The 19,578-nt window shown below is 41.6% G+C and overlaps 3 protein-coding genes and 1 long non-coding RNA gene across 6 annotated transcripts; 2 read left to right on the top strand and 2 right to left on the bottom strand.

Annotated features, from left to right (window-relative positions):
* Positions 1-5,038: 5,038 nt before the first annotated feature.
* On the bottom strand, positions 5,039-11,876 carry parp2 (poly (ADP-ribose) polymerase 2). Its single transcript, XM_021613765.2, has 17 exons — positions 11,638-11,876; positions 11,113-11,322; positions 10,864-11,031; positions 10,541-10,611; positions 9,104-9,154; positions 8,924-9,020; positions 8,765-8,840; positions 8,503-8,605; positions 8,001-8,154; positions 7,775-7,913; positions 7,620-7,683; positions 7,333-7,467; positions 7,053-7,180; positions 6,814-6,913; positions 6,608-6,706; positions 6,164-6,288; positions 5,039-5,957 (listed from the first exon to the last, which is right to left on the bottom strand). Exons 1-17 carry the CDS (start codon positions 11,711-11,713, stop codon positions 5,798-5,800), a joined length of 1,956 nt encoding a protein of 651 aa, XP_021469440.1. The 5' UTR covers positions 11,714-11,876; the 3' UTR covers positions 5,039-5,797.
* Positions 11,682-15,358, top strand: mettl17 (methyltransferase like 17). 3 transcript variants are annotated; one of them, XM_021613768.2, is made up of 14 exons: positions 11,682-12,092; positions 12,294-12,435; positions 12,600-12,749; positions 12,937-13,018; positions 13,126-13,207; positions 13,311-13,384; positions 13,471-13,565; positions 13,655-13,725; positions 13,813-13,920; positions 14,021-14,089; positions 14,189-14,239; positions 14,331-14,423; positions 14,560-14,750; positions 14,838-15,358. In XM_021613768.2, the coding sequence occupies exons 1-14, from the start codon at positions 12,024-12,026 to the stop codon at positions 14,923-14,925; spliced, it is 1,365 nt and encodes a 454-aa protein (XP_021469443.2). In that variant the 5' UTR covers positions 11,682-12,023; the 3' UTR covers positions 14,926-15,358. The 3 variants fall into 3 exon arrangements, with proteins under 3 accessions (XP_021469443.2, XP_021469444.2, XP_021469442.2); XM_021613769.2 differs by having other exon boundaries at positions 12,931-13,018; positions 14,358-14,423; XM_021613767.2 differs by having other exon boundaries at positions 12,931-13,018.
* Positions 15,359-15,477: 119 nt separating this feature from the next.
* Positions 15,478-19,173, bottom strand: sdr39u1 (short chain dehydrogenase/reductase family 39U, member 1). The gene is made up of 6 exons (XM_021613770.2): positions 18,808-19,173; positions 17,943-18,049; positions 17,542-17,624; positions 16,450-16,571; positions 16,175-16,327; positions 15,478-16,028 (listed from the first exon to the last, which is right to left on the bottom strand). The coding sequence occupies exons 1-6, from the start codon at positions 18,821-18,823 to the stop codon at positions 15,598-15,600; spliced, it is 912 nt and encodes a 303-aa protein (XP_021469445.2). The 5' UTR covers positions 18,824-19,173; the 3' UTR covers positions 15,478-15,597.
* On the top strand, positions 16,223-17,483 carry LOC110530579. Its single transcript, XR_002474549.2, has 2 exons — positions 16,223-16,363; positions 16,749-17,483. It is a non-coding gene; the product is annotated as an uncharacterized LOC110530579 (long non-coding RNA).
* Positions 19,174-19,578: the final 405 nt, after the last annotated feature.

Raw genomic sequence — 19,578 nt, 5'->3', positions numbered from 1 at the left:
AGGTATTTTGCCACAACTTTGGAAGTATGCTTGGGGTCATTGTGCATTTGGAAGACCCATTTGCGAACATGCTTTAACTTCCTGGCTGATGTCTTGTGGTGTTGCTTCAATATATCCACATCATTTTCTTTCCTCATGATGCCATCTATTTTGTGAAGTGCACTAGTCCCTCCTGCAGTAAAGCACTCCCATAACATGATACTGCCACCCCCGTGCATCACAGTTGGGATGGTATTCTTCAGCTTGCAAGCCTCCCCCTTTTCCTCCAAACATAATGATAGTCATTATGGCCAAATAGTTATATTTTTGTTTCATCAGACCAGAGGATATTTCTCCAAAAAGTACGATCTTTGTCCCCATGTGCAGTTGCAAACCATAGTGTCTTTTTTTAATGGTGGTTTTGGAGCAGTGGCTTCTTCCTTGCTGAGCGGCCTTTCAGGTTATGTCAATATAGGACTTGTTTTACTGTGGATATAGATACTTTTGCACCTGTTTCCTCCAGCATCTTCACAAGGTCCTTTGCTGTTGTTCTGGGAGTGATTTGCACTTTTCGCACCAAAGTACGTTCATCTCTAGGAGACAGAACGCGTCTCTTTCCTGAGCGGTATGATGGGTACGTGGTCCCATGGTGTTTATACTTGCGTACTATTGTTTGTACAGATGAACGTGGTACCTTGAGGCGTTTGGAAATCACTCCCAAGGATGAACCAGACTTGTGGAGGTCTACAATTGTTTTCTGAGGTCTTGGCTGATTTCTTTTGATTTTCCCATGATGTCAAGCAAAGAGGCACTGAGTTTGAAGGTAGGCCTTGAAATACATCCACAGGTACACCTCCAATTGACTCAAATTACGTCAATTAGCCTATCAGAAGCTTCTAAAGCCATGCCATTTCGTGGAATTTTCCAAGCTGTTTAAAGGCACAGTCAATTTAGTGTATGTAAACTTCTGACCCACAGAAATTGTGGTACAGTGAAATAATCTCTCTGTAAACAATTGTTAGAAAAATGACTTGTGTCATGTACAAAGTAGATGTCCTAACCGACTTGCCAAAACTATAGTTTGTTAACAAGAAATTTGTGGAGTGGTTGAAAAACGAGTTTTAATGACTCCAACCTAAGTGTATGTAAACTTCCGACTTCAACTGTATGTACATGCCTTTAAAAACCTAAGAGAAGGACCTCAATGTAAATCAGCTATAAGGTAGTATGCAATAGTTACTTGAAATATATATAAATGAAGTTTAATTTTAAGTTCACATGAAACTAGTTTTTTGTCCTTTGTTCCCCAGCTGTGTCAAACATGTTATTTCTCTTTTCTCTCCTTTAATAAATACCATACCACATTTTCAGAATGGTTTCATTAGGTTGTGTGGATGAGAACGGAGGTGACAATATTTGATCATATATAAACAATGAATTTGTAGAAATGGTTGAAAACTGACCCACTGGAATTGTGATACAGTGAAATATAAGTTAAATAATCTGTCTGTAAACAATTGGTGGAAAAATTACTTGTGTTATGCAATGTAGATGTCCTAACCGACTTGCCAAAACTATAATTTGTTAGTGGTTGAAAAACAAGTTAATGACTCCAACCTAAGTGTATGTAAACTTCTGACTTCAACTGTAGGTCAACACCCCCCATGCTGGCATTGTAGTCCTTCACAGAATCAGGAATGGGGACATTCTCCTTTTTCACCCTCCTTGAGACATGGTCGCTATTGAATGCCTTATGCTGTGTGGTGAGCATGGTTACTTCCCTACTTTCACAAAAAGCAGCTTGTTCGTCCTGATACAACATATGGTCCCCCTCTCCGCTGTCTTTGTCATGTTGTTTACTTTGGTCCTGGGGAAACCGATTATGTTAGGACGAATGGTGCCACAAGCCCCTATTTTCTTTTCAAGAGGTCTATGAAAAGTGGATGTAGAACCATCAGATGGGGTGATTGACATAGCAGTGGGGAGTGAAGACCTTGACCGGGGGCGCTTGCTGGGGAGGGGTGGCTCCCAAACGTCATCATCATCCAAATCCTCTGCGGTGAATTAAATTATGGGATATATTGTTGTAAGACACACAGAATTGCAATTGACTAAATTTACAAAAAGGACATTACTGTAAAGTAAAAACACCAAGCCTTAACTTTATCTGTACAGTGTCTCATAGGTGTGAAACACACACAATGCAAACAATAACACTTTGGAGACAAAGGCAGAGGTGAGAACCACAAGTAAACATGGCCATGAGAGTTTAGTGGTCTCCCCAAAATTACAAGGATGAAATTTAGGAATTATATTACATTGAAATGACTTGTTACATAGGCCGAGGTAAACTAAATACATAGTAAAATTAGTTAAATAAAAGTCATGAAAAAAATTTACTTACAGATCTAAAAGTGGATCCAATCCTTCTAGAAAACTATCGTCGTTGGCCGAGTCTAAATCTCGTTGTCCAAATCGCTCCCCGATCCGAGTCCGACCAAAGCTTCTATGCCGGTATGCTCATTCATAGCTGCCTCCTTTTTAGCTTCCTGTTCAATATTCTTAGTTTTTTACACCCTGAGAAGCCATCTTTTATGCTAAAGTGTTGAAATTAAAGCAATTCATCGGTTTACAATCGAATGTGGCATACTCAGTGTGTCTCGTCTCTGAGCCAGGTAGCAATAGCTCGCATTACGCATCAAATATTCTAGGCCTTACTTTGTCCCACCCAGGTCAACTGCATATCCCTGGAAGCTCATCTCGCTGGCTACAAGACCGTCAAGGTGCCATAGTAGTCAATCCCGTGTAATGGATGCCTTCAGCGTGTAAAACGGGCAACGTCATATTTTTGATGCGCAAAGATAGTCACTCAGTGGACATTCGATGTTGCCATTTAGTCATACATCATCAGATAACATTGGCAATATGCTAGATTTGTTCCTACCAACCTAAGGATTAATTTGATACCACCCATGTATCTTTAGCGCAAACACAAACCAAATCGAAGCTTACTTTGTAAGATGACAAGCATTTCGCTACACTCGCATTAACATCTTCTACCCATGTGTATGTGACCAATAAAATTTGATGTTTACTGTTTGGTGAAAAAAAATGTGTAAAATAAAACATTTGGACTCTTGGGGCTGGTGATCAATAACGGTAGGTCACTGGCAGACAAATAAAACATCCTCATGATCTGTGGAGTCCCGGCTTTCGGTGTGTATCAACGTATTCCGTGTTTATTTCCTTTATGCTACACAACGCTAACCGGAATCTATGTAGCAGTCATCTTGAATTGTCATCACCTCAGCATGCATTATATTTTTGTATGCCCATATATGGTAATAAGTTACACCAAAGATTTTAAGGCACAGATCAATAGCCAAGATACTCAGCTTTCCACAGACACCCTGCTTTTGCAGATAGGGGCTACTGTTCTCATACCAGACTGAATTTAATTTTAAAAAATCTAATAGAGTCCCCAAATATGGGGACTTTACATTTATGTGGTTAAACACTAATTGCACACAGAGTGAGTCCGTGCAACTTATTATGTGACTTAAGCTAATTTTTACACCTGAACTTATTTAGGCTTCCCATAACAAAGGGGCTGAATACTTATTGACACAAGACATTTCAGCTTTCATTTTTTTACATTTTTTTTTATTTAAAAACATTATTCCACTTCAACATTATGGTATTGTGTGTGGGCCAGTGACTGTAACACTGGTATTGTGTGTGGGCCAGTGACTGTAACACTGGTAGTGTGTGTGGGCCAGTGACTGTAACACTGGTAGTGTGTGTGGGCCAGTGACTGTAACACTGGTATTGTGTGTGGGCCAGTGACTGTAACACTGGTAGTGTGTGTGGGCCAGTGACTGTAACACTGGTAGTGTGTGTGGGCCAGTGACTGTAACACTGGTATTGTGTGTGGGCCAGTGACTGTAACACTGGTATTGTGTGTGGGCCAGTGACTGTAACACTGGTATTGTGTGTGGGCCAGTGACTGTAACACTGGTATTGTGTGTGGGCCAGTGACTGTAACACTGGTATTGTGTGTGGGCCAGTGACTGTAACACTGGTAGTGTGTGTGGGCCAGTGACTGTAACACTGGTATTGTGTGTGGGCCAGTGACTGTAACACTGGTATTGTGTGTGGGCCAGTGACTGTAACACTGGTATTGTGTGTGGGCCAGTGACTGTAACACTGGTATTGTGTGTGGGCCAGTGACTGTAACACTGGTATTGTGTGTGGGCCAGTGACTGTAACACTGGTATTGTGTGTGGGCCAGTGACTGTAACACTGGTATTGTGTGTGGGCCAGTGACAAAAAAAGAAGTCTATTTAATCCATGTTAAATTCAGGCTGTAACACAACAAAATGTGGAAAAAGTCAAGGGGTGTAAATATTTTCTGAAGGCTCTATATGTGAGCTGTTGGCCAGATCGCACATGACAATACCAGAGCGGGCACATTCTATATACATGTTTTGTGACAAAACCATCAGTAGAGTGAAAATGCGATACCAGTTTTTTGTTTTTGTTTCGGTAAATGGGAATTTAAAAGCAAAATATATTTTTACGAGCACTACGTCATCACGCACATCCTTTTATCCGCAACAAGTCAAATAGAATGTAACATCTCTGGTGGGAAAATGTGTATATTGTTTTTATGCGTATTTTAGTATATTCACATGAAAATCTGTCACCAATTGGAAACCTAGCTATTGACTGACAGAGAAACACTGCCCCTCTGTATATAGCCTTATTGTATTGTGTTACTTTAGTTTATTTAGTAAGTATTTTCTTAACTCCATTTCTTGAACTGCATTGTTGGTTAATTAAGGGCTTGAAAGTAAGCATTTCATATTTTGAAATTGCACCGTGTATCGTACCATTTTAACTCTCAACAGTAAGTTGAGACCACGACTGAGTTAAAAAAACTAAGCGTAAGGCCTATGACTTGTTAATCTGGCCCTGGATAAGTGATCAGTATGGTTGGTGCTGATCATTTTTGGTTTATCGTCCCAGCTCTACTCCAAGCACACATGCAAAACCCCTGTTCACAATGAAAACAGTCTTTATTTAGTTTTACATGGAAACCCCTGGACATACATATTTGATGAGTGATATCTCTCGCTCTTACAGACTTACTTTTCATATTTTTGTTATCAATAAAAATCTGTTTTGTGGTGATAGTTATAGCAATAGCTTATATATAAAACAACCTTCAATTCATGCATTTTTATTATTTTGTTTTACATTAGAAAGAAACACTCAGGGTGACATTTGACAACATAAAACAAAATCTGTGCTGATGTCTAAACAAGCTGTATCACTTCAAAACACTCACATCATCCACTATTTCAAAAAATGCTTGGAATGCAACAGATGTATGAATTTAACCCATGTTAATTGTTGCTGCCCTCTTATGGACATCATACAATGCAAGGCTTTGAAATAAAGCTATTGGGAGTAATACAGCCTCAACACCACAGACATTAAAACCCCTTAGGGATCGTTTCATGAGTTGTGAATTTTTTTTAATCAGAATCTCTCTGGGTCTACTCTTCCTTTTTCATAACCACCGCTTAAGCTTAAGGGCGGCAGATAGCCTCGAGGTTGAAGCATTGGGTCAGTAATCGAAAGAAAAACAAAAAAATATGTTGCTGTGCCCTTACGGCATTTCCATTACACACTTGTGTGTAACAGGACAAATATAAGCACCCCCCCCCCCCCCCCAAATTACTAATATGCGACAGTTTACTTCATGTGTTAATGTCTCTTTTTGCTACACACGTCTTTACAGTATATCCCTGTCTCACCACAGCGAGGAATAGTTAAACTGAACTCTTAGTAAATACCTCATGTGGGTTTGGGCAGGGTTATAGACAATGAACTCGTTGTAGAGGAGGGAGTAGCCGCCACCTGCTCCCACCCCAGTCTTCATTCCAGGCCCCATTGGGACTGTCACTCCATTCCTGAGAGAACCACAGAACAGGGAAAGAGAGAGAGAGGAGACAATAGTGAACAATGGAAGACTCAAGCGAGTCATATACAACATGTAAGACGGAAATCTTGATTCAGGTTCAAGTAAAACTATTAGATATGTCTGTTTTTTATTACTCATCTGTGTTAGAGTAAACCAACCAAACATTTACAGTGAGTGAAAGGGAGAGAAACTCACAATGTGACAGCGTTACTGGGGTCTGGGCTTGTCTGTCCAAGGCCCTTGGTGCTGTGTTTCCCTGCAGGTAGTTTGGCAGCCTCATAGTCAGCTGCTAACAGCTCGTTACTGTCACCCAGGGCAACCTGTTACCAAGACAACGAATAAACAGACGACTTGTTACCAAGGGAGTACACACATCATATTGCATCACACACATATACATACATATAAACATTTTTTTTTTTTTACATGCATGTAAATTGTAATGTTTTTTTCCGTTATGTGTTGGATCCCAGTAAGACTAGCTGTCGCCATCGGCTAATGGGATCCTAATAAATCAAATGAAAAATAGCAGGTGTATGGAAACAAACGCTTCATATGATCATTTCCAGAAGGGTTATTCTCAAATTGGAAACAACGCATTTGTGTAGAGGAAAAAAAATAGAACTACAAATCTCATACCTCGCTCAACAGTAGGAGTCCAGTTTTGTTGCGTTGATTGGCAAAGCAGTAGTTGGCACTTTTCGATGACATGTCAGCAAAGTAAATACCTTTCCCAAACTAGGAGAAAGAAACAATTGTCATCGCCCTGTTATGCAGCAGGTGAACATGTGCCATTTCATTTCAGTCATATTCTCTCTCACAGTCTCTCACTCACACAATCTCACCATGTATCCAGTGACAGGAGCCTCTGGAGGGGCCACTCTGAGGCCCTGGCTGAGGATTCCAACCCAGTTAGACAGACGAGAGCCATGCCACAGCAGCGTCCTGAGGGAGACACACACAATAACAATGCAGAACACACCCCGAAGGACAACCATTCACCACGGGTACCATCTTTATTTTAAAATCCCTTTCAAAGTGGCATTGGACAGCCTGTGTAAGCAGACAATAAAATATTAGGCACCTGTTGTGTAGTTGTGAGAGGATGCCATTCTTCTCCCCCTCCCTGTCCACAGAGAAGATGTCCAGAACAGTCATGGTGAAGTCAGAGTGAGTGGGAGCATGGGTTGTCTGAAGATATCTCTCAATCACCTTCAGAGAGAGAACAACAATTGAGCAGTGGAAGGAAGAGACACCCTACCTGATCAATATATGCAGGCTTTTGTTCCAACCCAGCTGTAACAGACCTCTAAACTACACATGAACATACTTTGAGTAAACTCAACCAAAGCACAGGTGCTCACCTGATACTCTTGGCTACAAGAGGACAGTGGCTGTAGCTGGCACTGGAGGGCGTTGTACTGTCTGTCCAAAGGATGCTCATCACCGTAGGCACTGGACTGGACCATCTTCACTGCTATCTGGATGTCACTCAGTGCCTGGAGATAGACAACACACTGTCAAACAGGCTGCAGACGGCGTGATTCCATACCAAACCAACATCCAGCAATTTCAATTTGTAAGAACATGTTATTGAATGGTATGATCTGCAGGTAATAGAAAATATAGTACTCAAATAAGTCATGCTCACTTCTAATAAAGCAATTTTTTCCTTCAGCTCCTCTTCTGAGCGGATTATTGGGGGAGTTCGCAACCTGGGAAAAATATAATAAAATTGTTATTTACCATGAATGGACACATGCCAGTGGATAGAGCAGCTTGAAATACAGAACATTCATTACTGACCCAAAGTCATGGGGGATGCGTGTGTAGAACTGGTTGCATGCCTCCAGTAGCTCGCGGCTGCTTCCCTTTCTCTTCACACACTCCTCAATCTTCTTCAGTGCTGAGTAACCTGCACGGATCTGCTCTGTTGTAAGCTTACCTACCGGGGAAAACAACCACAATGAAAAGTTACAAAAACAATGTCACATTTACTTTGTCAGTTATTTTGACAGTTACACATACTCACCGAGAGGAGCTTTTCGGGTGTCAAACTTCATCTCCAGCACACATTCCTCCATGGCCTTGATGTCACAGATCAGTTCGAGAAGGGACTGGACCTTCACATCCAGCTTGGAGGGCTTTTTCTGGGACAGTGATGCAAGCAGGGGCTGGGGCTCTTCCTGGAAAAGGAGGAACACTGGTTAGGCACAGATTCACCTGCCTAAAGCTGGAGAACAGTGGACCATTAAGGTCAGAGGGGTGGGAGAGAAGATATGGAATGGAGAATTAATGAATGCAGAGCAGGGGGATATGTAGATGATTTCACACTTGTGTGTATAAGGTAGTTTTTGAGAAATTGTTAGATTACTTGTTAGATATTACTGCACGGTCGGAACTAGAAGCACAAGCATTTCGCTACACTTGCATTAACATCTGCTAACCATGTGTATGTGACCAATAACATTTGATTTGATTGAGAGATAAAACATTGACGATATGAGGAAAGTCTGAGATGATTTATTCCTTGCCTTTCCATTGGTACTGTAGTCCATAAACACCATGTCATATTTTCCTGCCACTTTCTCAAAGTCTGTCCGGTGTGCCCACTCGTTCTTGGTCTTATCCAGAAACCTACATCAAAACACAAATTTATACATTATCCTCTTAGCAATATTCACTTAGTTCAAAAATGTAGCTTTTTTCCCCAATCATTCAAACACCCAATATCACTCAACTCCCATCATATACACATACACACACACACACACACAACACCCCCAGCCCACTCACTTTTTCTTGAAGACTTCTTTGGCTTGAAGAAGATCTCCACCACAGGAAACTAGATTGTTCTGTCCAACCTTACCAACTAAATAGAGATGGCACCATGTGTTAGAAAACACTACTTCCCAATATCACAAAACATTTGGGAAAACAAAGACATGAACCCACCTCGTCCCCATCTAAACCACACGCTGTAGGCCTTAACACTGTCATCCTGAAGTAGCTGGATCAGGAAGAATTTGTTGTTGTTGAACTCAAGATTTGTCTGTGAAACAACAAACAAAACATCTCCCTTACAAATCATTTAGCAAATACACTTATGTAGTTACTATGTCGTTATGTTTTTACCTGGTTTAACATTACATCATATACGTCATCTCCTTCACTGTAGACATGGGCCTGTGAGGAAAAGAGAGGGTTTACAATTGGTGAGAAGGGAAGTCTGGAATATCCAACCCTAGGCAACAGTGACTAGAGACTGGTTTCAATTATGGACTGTTTAGGCATAGAAGAACTACGTCACTGCCTACATCACTACTCTATCCACTTGAACATTTTTATTTATTTCACCTTTATTTAACCAGGTAGGCAAGTTGAGAACAAGTTCTCATTTACAATTGCGACCTGGCCAAGATAAAGCAAAGCAGTTCGACACATACAACGACACAGAGTTACACATGGAGTAAAACAAACATACAGTCAATAATACAGTATAAACAAGTCTATATACGATGTGAGCAAATGAGGTGAGATAAGGGAGGTAAAGGCAAAAAAAAAAGGCATGGTGGCAAAGTAAACACAATATAGCAAGTAAAACACTGGAATGGTAGATTTGCTGTGGAAGAATGTGCAAAGTAGAAATAAAAATTATGGGGTGCAAAGGAGCAAAATAAATAAATAAATAAATAAAATACAGTAGGGAAAGAGATAGTTGTTTGGGCTAAATTATAGGTGGGCTATGTACAGGTGCAGTAATCTGTGAGCTGCTCTGACAGCTGATGCTTAAAGCTAGTGAGAGAGATAAGTGTTTCCAGTTTCAGAGATTTTTGTAGTTCGTTCCAGTCATTGGCAGCAGAGAACTGGAAGGAGAGGCGGCCAAAGAAATAATTGGTTTTGGGGGTGACCAGAGAGATATACCTGCTGGAGCGCGTGCTACAGGTGGGTGATGCTATTGTGACCAGTGAGCTGAGATAAGGGGGGACTTTACCTAGCAGGGTCTTGTAGATGACATGGAGCCAGTGGGTTTGGCGACGAGTATGAAGCAAGGGCCAGCCAACGAGAGTGTACAGGTTGCAACGGTGGGTAGTATATGGGGCTTTGGTGACAAAACAGAAGGCACTGTGATAGACTGCATCCAATTTGTTGAGTATGGTATTGGAGGCTATTTTGTAAATGACATCGCCAAAGTCGAGGATTGGTAGGATGGTCAGTTTTACAAGGGTATGTTTGGCAGCATGAGTGAAGGATGCTTTGTTGCGAAATAGGAAGCTGTCTGAGGAGGACCCGCACGGAACATATTTTTTTCCCGTATTGAAAGTTGCAAAAAGTGTCCCATCATTGAAACCAGACCCTAGTCAATTTTTCTAGATTTTGTGCATACATGGTAGATTGTGTCAGAGGCATGTGACTAAAACACTTTCAAACAGAAACACCACATTGAGAACTGTGACCAAAGCTTGTCTTAGAAAAGCTCACAGATGCCGTGGTTTTGTCACCTAGACGAGGGGTGAGCATCATAAGAGAACATTTCAGTTGCCAGTCTAAAAAAATCCCAGTGTACTGTACCTTGCCGGCTTTGGCTTTGCATTCTGAATCAACTGGAGCCTTTCCTTTCATGACCACAGTCTTCACAATCTCTGCACAACATAAACAGCACCGTTAATACACAACACATCAAAAAGACATCTGACATTAACCACAATTATTAAGAGAACATGAACACATTACATAGAGCCATCAGTATACAGTAATTGACACAACCCCTTACATTACTGTATCACACATGAACAAAAATAGATGTCCATGTCCTAAAACAATGGGTATTTATAGCATTGAAAGCACTTCAGACAACACATTTAAATTATAAAAATGGAAGGAAATGCTAGAACCTTTGCTCTCTGTTTCATCCATGGGCATCACTTTACTTTTCTTCTGGCTCCTTCCCTCACCCCGCTTCTTCTTGGCGATTGGCTGCTCCTCCATTTCCTCCACTTTAATCTGGACTGGACTCGCATCTTGTTGGGTTAAATCCACTGCATCTCCTCCATTTAAACTCTCTACAGGGGGATAGCATGTGTTGATTTGTTGTAGGTAACACACATACATAGACACATGTAATAACAACATTGACAACTAACCTGGTTTCAGTGTGTGAGAACGTATTTTCCTCTTGTACTTGGTTACTGTGTTGACCTGGACCATCTTCTTCAAGTCTACGTCATATGCTGCCCCAGAGCCAAACGTCAGTGAGACCGTGGCGTCTCCAGAGCTGAGGGCTGAGTCTAGCTGGGCACATGCTGATGGTGGGTATGGCTCCCACTGACCCTCATCCCCCTTCCACTGCCACACTGAGGAGAGAACAGTCACAGAGATATTAATTTCAACAACGCAACAGATGCTGTAGACTAGACATACACGTTTTTGCATAGCTATGTTTCAGTCAAACAGAGAGCTATACAGCTTTATAGCCAATCAATGTCACAACAGACTGAGTCAAGCAAACTTTTCAACAAGTTTTTAAAAAAGCAGAATAGTTATCAGCTCCTGTCAGTACTTTGTTAGTGTCTAATTAACGTTAGGTAAGCAAAATTACACGCAACCGAAGCGTAGCTAGCTAGCCAGCTAACAACAAAGCTAACGTTAGCCTGCCAGCAAGCACTAACCTGTCTTGGACGGAGACACTCCATTTGCTGATGCTACACCTTGAGATGTGTTCCTGGAGCTTCTTGTGCGTCTCATGTTGTACAATGTTTATGTTACTTGCCTAATAAGAACGTTTTTTTGTATCTAAGAACACTAAAGAATTTAGACAGATGCAGACTAGAAAGTGATCAACGCGGGAAATCACCCAACCAGCTAGCGCCTCTGTTGAGATATGTTGTGGATTAGCTCGGCAATAAAGGTTCCGCCTTAGCGGTTTCCTAGGCGGAAGTATTTGGTAAACGTACACGTGATCGCTTCGCATGTTGTGTCAGCCAGGTAGCCAATAGCTAGCTATTTAGTATAGTTATTATTCCATGTAGACATTTGGGATTGTTAAAACGAAGATATGGCTTTTCGAGTTTATGGTGCGCGTGTCCTTTATCAAAGGGTGGTTGCTGTGAGGATAATGTACAGAGTATGTATTGTTTTTGCTCTTCTCGCCCTGTCGTTGATCCATTCTCTTAAATGTGGCCTATTCTTCTATGTTACATCCTTAATTTTTTGTGACCTTAAAGTCTAATTGAAGACTGACCATCCTTATTCATAGAGGTTGGGAATAATAATATTGAGGATGTTAATGTCAGTTATGTCTCGAATAATTTATCTTTACCCACAGGCACTAAGTGCAGAAGTGCATCCCCAATCCCATGCAGACTTCCTAAAAGGTGCTCCCCACAGGAAACACCCAGGGGTGACAAATCTGAAGACACTGCGCCTGCCAGATGAACTCCAGAAAGCAGCACAAGCTATCATTCATGGTAGAGGATATTTGACATCCATATCTCAATAGTGTTACTTCTTGCCATGGTATTTATTTAGAGTAATAAAATATCACGAGACAGTGTTACCATTTAGTGACAGTGTTAATCTATTACCATTTAGAGACAGTGTTATTCTAGTCTTTTATCCTCCCAACTTGCAGGCACAGAAGTGAGTGGGTTGGTTGACAAAGCACGCAGTCTCACCAACTTCCTGTGGAGCAGGAAAAGAGCACCTGAGGATGTAACACTAAGGGAAAGAGCCATGGCCCTGGAGAAGAATCTGTGGGAGAAGACAAAAGAGAAGGGTGGAGGTGACAGACTTAATACAAATGGATGTTAAAAGAAAGAGAGGGGCAGAGATTGGCGATATGGAATGTTGGGTGTGAGGGAAAGGTGAACTGGATGAACAACTTCCAGGAAAGTGTCTTGCTCAATTGGACACAAGATGGAGAACATGTGGTAATGTGAAATTAACGTCTGTTTTTATTTAAGATGTAGATCTTCAACTACTGAAGACCCAAATCACAAAGAAAGTGCTCTCCGATCTCAGGAAGACAACATACCACTGGTCCCCTATGAGGTAGCTATGTGTGTTTTCCTCAACTATGTACATCTCTGCATGGTAAGCTTAAAGTAGCATGTAAATTAGTCTTTCTGTCTCACTCTGCTCTTCTGTCTCTGTCCTAGGTATGATGAAGAGTTGGGTGTGGTGTACATGGTTGCTAAGCTGGCAGGTGGCTACGCTGCAGTGAAAAGAGTTCTAAATGAGGTAAAGTAATCAGTCTTGCCACATACTAACATGCTTTATATACAGTCTGATCCCCTCTTGCCAACAGTGGGACCTCTTCACTTTTTTTCATCACTCTTTCCAGATAAAGAAAAGAGATCCCTCCTTCTCCCCTCATTCTCTCCTGGACTTTGGTTCAGGATTAGGAACAGCTGTCTGGTGAGGATCAGAACAATAACATAATTTCAGTTGTCTGTCTGTGTAGTGAGACTTCACATTTAAGATTCTCCTTCCTTTTTTCCCAGGGCATCACACTCATTTTGGGGTGATACGTTGAAGGAGATGGTGTGTGTCGACAATTCTGGGGCAATGAACACTATAGCAGATCGCCTTCTCAGAGGTAAAGTATGCACCTCCAGTCATTCATGTCAATGTACAGGGAGCGAGACAGAGAATTACATAATCATTATGCTGTTCTTTGTTGAGCAGGCAGCAGCGAAAAAGATGAGCCTGTCATCAAACAAGTATACTTCCGTCAGTTCCTTCCTGTCTCCCCTAAGGTTAGTCTAGTTACCTTCAATGTGTCTAGTTATGTGCAAGACTAACAATGTGATGGCATTAGTGATGATGCGGTGTTATACTTTCAGGTGCAATTTGATCTGGTGGTGGGGGCCTTTTCTCTGTCAGAATTGGCCAGTCAAAAGGAGAGGGAAGATGCCATACTCACTTTGTGGAGAAAGACCAGCTCTTATCTGGTTGGTGAAAATGTTCCCTCAAACCCCATCCATTGTACAATAAGTAATATTACCTTGAATCACCCCAACCTCATTTCTTTGAACTCTGCTTTTGTTGTAGGTGCTGGTAGAAAATGGGACCAAAGAGGGCCACCAGATACTTATGGATGCCAGAGACATACTACTTAAGGTCTCACTCTCTCAAACATATACTATAATCAACTGCTTTTAATATCTAAATACATGAGTCATTGAAAGTATAATGATGCCTTTATTACTCTAATCCCAGAAACAAGAAAGAACAGCCCATGACCCTAGAAGACCATCTGTGTTCGCCCCAGTATGTTATTATACATGAACCACCTTAAAATACATTGTCTCATTCGGCAGTTTATTTCACCTATGTGGTTTTTTGTCTGCTTTGTTTTGAGTGTCCTCATGAATCACCTTGTCCCAAGCTGTTCCAACTGCCCGTAGTACCCTGCAACTTCTCTCAAGCCTACAGCCCACTCCCTTTTCCTGGGGTAAGAGATCATTCTGAAGGATCTGACTGTATTTTCTGGTTGTTGGCATACTTGACCATGTGTCAACAATGGTGTCAACAATGAATGCAAGATAATCTGGCCTGTCCTATTCTTAGTCCTGTTATTTCTTTCACAGGTTCCAGACCGACTGACCGAGAGGTTCAGCTACCTGGTTCTGTCAAGAACAGACTGGGCAGGTGGAGAGGGGCTGGACTGGGCCAGGCTCACAGCACCAGTGCTGCGCAGGCCGAGACATGTTCACTGTCAGGTCTGCTGCTCTAGTGGAGAGATTAAACGGGTTGTGGTGACAGCCCATCGACATGGCAGGTACGTTGAATCCTCCAACTAGCATCATTACACTTCCACTGTCCAAGTTAAACTGCATACATGACTGATGGTATCTTTTCCACACAGAGACGTATATCGCTGTGCCCGGAGTAGTGATTGGGGAGATCAACTGCCAATCATTCAGCCAGAGGATGACTCAAGTAATTTAGACTGACCAGTCAGTGCCATTATGAATGAACGAGATGGAGGGTGTTTCTAAGGTCATTCTTCCTGGTGCTGTGAAATCAACTCTTCCCTTCATAGACTGATCAAAAACAGGTTGACATCATCATACTGAGGATAACTGACATGACATGAAACACCAACATTTGATTCAAGCGCAACTCTCCTTCTAAAAGGGTATGTGGTGAAGATTGTTAATGTGAACATTGTTCAGTATATAACTGTCAAGGACACGGCAATAAGTGTATGATTTGTTAAATCCTGTGTTTAAGTGAATAAGTGCCAAACACATTCATCATACTTTGGTCAGAACCCCACCCTCCGCTCACCACGGTCCATAAATTGCATGTTGTTTCCTGTAATGGGGAATAACATATTTACATTGTAAATAAGAGTTAATAAACAGTGAAGTTCAAGTGCTCAAATCATGTTACTCATTACATTCTGAGGTCACAGAAACCTCTAGGCTGAGAATGTAATATTGACTAACGTGTAGAAGATTTTATATATGTACATAATCCTTTCTTGCAGTGGACACTGGACACTTTTTTTGAAAGACAGGGTCCATCTCATATTTATTCAGGAAAAAAGCTCACATCAGTGAAGTTCTCTCACGTTACAAAATCTAATCTCATTCAGTCTCTTGACATCTCCTGTTTCACATCTAGCTCCCAACAATCTCCTTCAGGGCAGAGCTCAGGTCTGGGTACTGGTACTGAAAGCCTGACTCCAGAGTCCTCTTGGGTTCTACTTTCTGACCCTGGGTTAGCACTATGGCTCTCTCTGAACCCATTAGGGCATCAATGACAAATCCAGGCACAGGGAAGACAGTGGGTCTCCTCAGAACCCGGCCCAGCTCTTTGGTGAACTCGTAATTGGTGTTCAGTGCTGGGGCGACACCGTTAAACACTTGAGGGACAGCAGAGGAGGGGGTGTCGGGAGAGGGCACCAGGGCATGAGCGATGATTCCAGCCAGGTCAGAGACATGGATCCAGGGGAATGGTTGTCTGCCAGACCCCAACGTGCCTCCAAGGCCTAGCCAGAAAGGAGTCATCATCTGCTTCATGGCCCCACCATCACGGCCCAGTACTACCCCTGTTGGAGGAAGGCAGTAGAGCAGGGGTATCAGTGGTGAAATCACAAGACTGCTATCTCATTCAATGGACCGTATTCATATTAACATTGTCCAGTTGTATCTAACACACATACACACACTCTGATAATAAATGTATAGTACTCACCTGGTCTGATTACTACTTGTCTGGTATTCTGTGCAATGTTTTCAGGAAGACGCCCCGCCGACTCCCATTCCTTCACCAGTCTCGACAGGAGGTCAAATGGCGTCCACTCACTGTCTTCTGTGTACTGAGCTGTTAGACTGGGTTTATAACATGCTGTGGGGAAGAGACAAAAACCAACCAACAATTGTGGTAAAAATATTGTAATATTGTTTGTGACTATCTAAGGATGCTTTAAGTGTCACTGAAACTTTATGCAAGGAACCTAGGATACTTACCTACACCTGTGACAAGGACCCAAGCATGAGGGGGATTGGGGGACCCAGCAATGGCTTGAGACAGAATTGTGGTTGTGTCAACCCGACTGGAGAACAGATCCTTCCTATAACCCTCATTCCACCTGTACCAACATGGAGGAGGGAGAACCAATGGGGGGGTGGGGTTGAGAGGGACAAACATAAAAAGAAAAGAGAGAGAGGGAGGCAAAGAGTGGTATGGAAAGAGTCCAGTCCATGATGGATATTAACCTGTATTTAAAACGTTTTCATCAAACTGTCCCCTTTTCTTTTTATGTCAGATAGGGCCTCAGATCCTCAAGTTCTACAGTTGCACCAGAGAGCATATTGACTCGCTACATCACCACTTTGTATGGCAAATGCACCGCCCTCGACCGCAAAGCACTACAGAGGGTGGTGCAGACGGCCCAGTACATCACTGGGGCCGAGCTCCCTGAAATCCAGGACCTCTTTATCAGGTGGTGTCAGAGGAAAGCACGAAAAATTGCCAAAGACTTCAGGCACCCAAGCCAAAGACTGTTCACTCTGCTACCGTCCGGCAAATGGTTCCGGAGCATCGGCTCTCGGACCAACAGGCTCCGAGACAGCTTCTACCCCCAAGCCACAAGACAGCTAAACAGCCATAAGACTGCTAAATAGTTAATTGAATGGTTAGAAGGACTCTACGTTGACCCTATCTTGCAATGACTATGCACAGTCACAAGACTATATATACGCACCGACACAACACACTCATCATATGCAGCTGCTACTCTGTTCTTTATTCTTACTCTTATTATTATCTATCCTGATACCTAATCACTTTATCCTGCCTTTATTTACATATCTACCTCAAATCCCTCTCGCACATTGATCTGCTATTCATACTCTCTGTATACATCTTCATGGTTGTGTATTCTATTCCTCATGTATTTTACTCTGTATAGTTGGGAATGGCTAGTAAGCAAGCATTTCACGTCAGTCTACAACAGTTGCATTTGCCACGTGACAAATTAAATCTGATGGTCCAGCACCCTCCTCAGACAATTGCTTTCATTTTTGGAAAAGGCTTAAAATGAGGGCTCCATTGCTCACCATCGCAGTGGGTTCATAAGATTCTCCCCAGACAGATTGACAGCAGCCTCACATGGTGGGAGGCCACCAGACTCCAATTCACCCTGCAAACAGGGCATGAGATAGCTTTTTAATAATTGTTTATTAGATGACACCATATGTTATGTTTGGGTGTCAACCTGAAAGATTCCAATAGATAATAACTTCAATAATAAATGCCATTTAGCAGATGCTTTTATCCAAAGTGACTTATAGTCAGTCATTCGTGCATACAAAGATCACTTATGGTTGCTAATATGAAGAATGGTTACTCTGTAGGAGTGAGGAATACTTGTATTATAATACTAAAGGAAAATTAATTACAATTATTTCAGTGCGTGCTCTGCCCATGACAGTGCTATAAAATGAGGTCATAATCATACCCATGTGATCTTTCCCAGACCTGGCTGTCGGGATATTATTGTGACTTCATGACCTTTGTTCTTGAGTAAACGAGTCAGCTCTCTTCCCACAAACCCAGATCCTCCTCCTGATGAAAATAAAAGGCAGAGAGCATATTACAATATTACAAGCCAGGATAAGTACAAGATTGATTATATTAGTGGTTCTCAAACGTCTCCTTGGGGACCCCTAGATGTTTCACAATTTTGTTGTAGCCCTGAAGTAGCTCACCTAATTCACCTAGTCAAGGGCTTGATAATTAGTTGACAAGTTCAATCAGGTATGCTAACTCTGGAATAGATCAAATACATGGAACAGGTTTGACAACCACAAGATTAGATTAGGGAAGCTGCTGTTACTAATTTGTATTTTATTTTTCACAGTCCAAAACATAGACGATGCTAGAAATTTGGATGAGAACATGAATAAAACTCTGAACCTGTATTAACAACCAGCAATTACTCTAGGCATAAGAATCTTAGCTCACCAAACAATACAGATAAGTGTTCAAAGAAACGTCATTGACGCGCATGCGCACTTTGCTCAGTTACAAAACAAGGTAGCTGGCTATATTTACAAGGGTTTTCAAATGTGAACGAAATGTCCTTAGCAAAACTGACGCGGTTCCTCTACAGTTACCGCACACATGACATGAAACTGGAACCACAGAATGCATGTTTGATAACGATTTCTTTAACTAGCTAATAGTATACGTTCAATGTAACAAACACTCAGTTACAAGTAGCCAAGTAACGTTACGCTATTGAAGATCAGTGGTAACGTTAGGCCATCGTTGTAACTGACTTGCCTAGTTAAATAAAATAAAAATGTCTGATTTATACATACCTATTAACACTCTCATATCACACAATTTCCAGTTCCAGGGTTGGAATTCTGCTTTCCTGTGTTGATTGTTCACAGTACACTAAGTCAAATTGGCACGGCGCTGCAGGTAGCCTAGTGGTTAGAGCGTTGATCTAGTAACCGGAAGATCGAATTCCCGAGCTGACAAGGTTAAAATCTGTTTTTCTGCCCCTGAACAAGGCAGTTAACCCCTGAGTTAACCCCTGTTCCTACACCGCCATTGAAAATAAGATTTGTTCTTTAACTGACTTGCCTAGTTAAATATTATTTTTTTTAAAGTGTACGCAGAAGAATTTGTCCAACGGTGTCCAGTAGATATGTCACATGCCATACTGAACAGAGCCCTCCTCCATTTTTGTGAGGTAAGGAAAATAACTTACTGTCCTTTCAATCCAATTATACAATCACTATCTTGTATTATGCTTACAAGCGGAGATTTTTTTTAAACGCAGTGTTTCCAGCAACACTTTCAACTAAATGGCAATAGTGTCAGACATATGCATGTTTCGAAAATATGGATATACCAGATCAGTTATCAGCCAGTTATTGGTTTGTCAGTCAATTGGCCTTTATAAATCAATATCAGAATAATGGAACAAATGTTTGTTATGATAACATTTTGTTTGTATTATAACAACATAATAGTTTGATCCCAAATTATTGATTTGGACTGAACTAGGTGCCGGTACTCTTTTTAGGTGTCGGTATTGTTTACATTAAGGTTCAGGAGCTCCATAAAGCTTTTGAGCTAAT

Source organism: Oncorhynchus mykiss, chromosome 8 (genome assembly GCF_013265735.2).
Source record: "Oncorhynchus mykiss isolate Arlee chromosome 8, USDA_OmykA_1.1, whole genome shotgun sequence".
Taxonomy (NCBI): domain Eukaryota; kingdom Metazoa; phylum Chordata; class Actinopteri; order Salmoniformes; family Salmonidae; genus Oncorhynchus; species Oncorhynchus mykiss.
The sequence above is the reverse complement of the archived record's forward strand: the minus strand, read 5'-3'. Positions and strand labels throughout refer to the sequence as shown.

Excerpts from the sequence above, each read along its gene's own strand:
- sdr39u1 (XM_021613770.2), bottom strand. Across the intron at positions 16,572-17,541 it reads CTTATGAACCCACTGCGATG|GTGGAATGAGGGTTATAGGA; the intron begins GTGAGCAATGGA and ends ATGTTGGTACAG. Across the intron at positions 16,029-16,174 it reads ACAAGTAGTAATCAGACCAG|GGGTAGTACTGGGCCGTGAT; the intron begins GTGAGTACTATA and ends TTCCTCCAACAG.
- parp2 (XM_021613765.2), bottom strand. The coding sequence starts at position 11,713 with ATGAGACGCACAAGAAGCTCCAGGAACACATCTCAAGGTGTAGCATCA. Across the intron at positions 7,684-7,774 it reads CGCATCCCCCATGACTTTGG|GTTGCGAACTCCCCCAATAA; the intron begins GTCAGTAATGAA and ends TATTTTTCCCAG. Across the intron at positions 6,707-6,813 it reads CTCCTGTCACTGGATACATG|TTTGGGAAAGGTATTTACTT; the intron begins GTGAGATTGTGT and ends TCTTTCTCCTAG.
- mettl17 (XM_021613767.2), top strand. The coding sequence starts at position 12,024 with ATGGCTTTTCGAGTTTATGGTGCGCGTGTCCTTTATCAAAGGGTGGTT. Across the intron at positions 13,208-13,310 it reads TGAAAAGAGTTCTAAATGAG|ATAAAGAAAAGAGATCCCTC; the intron begins GTAAAGTAATCA and ends CACTCTTTCCAG. Across the intron at positions 13,566-13,654 it reads AGCAGATCGCCTTCTCAGAG|GCAGCAGCGAAAAAGATGAG; the intron begins GTAAAGTATGCA and ends TTTGTTGAGCAG.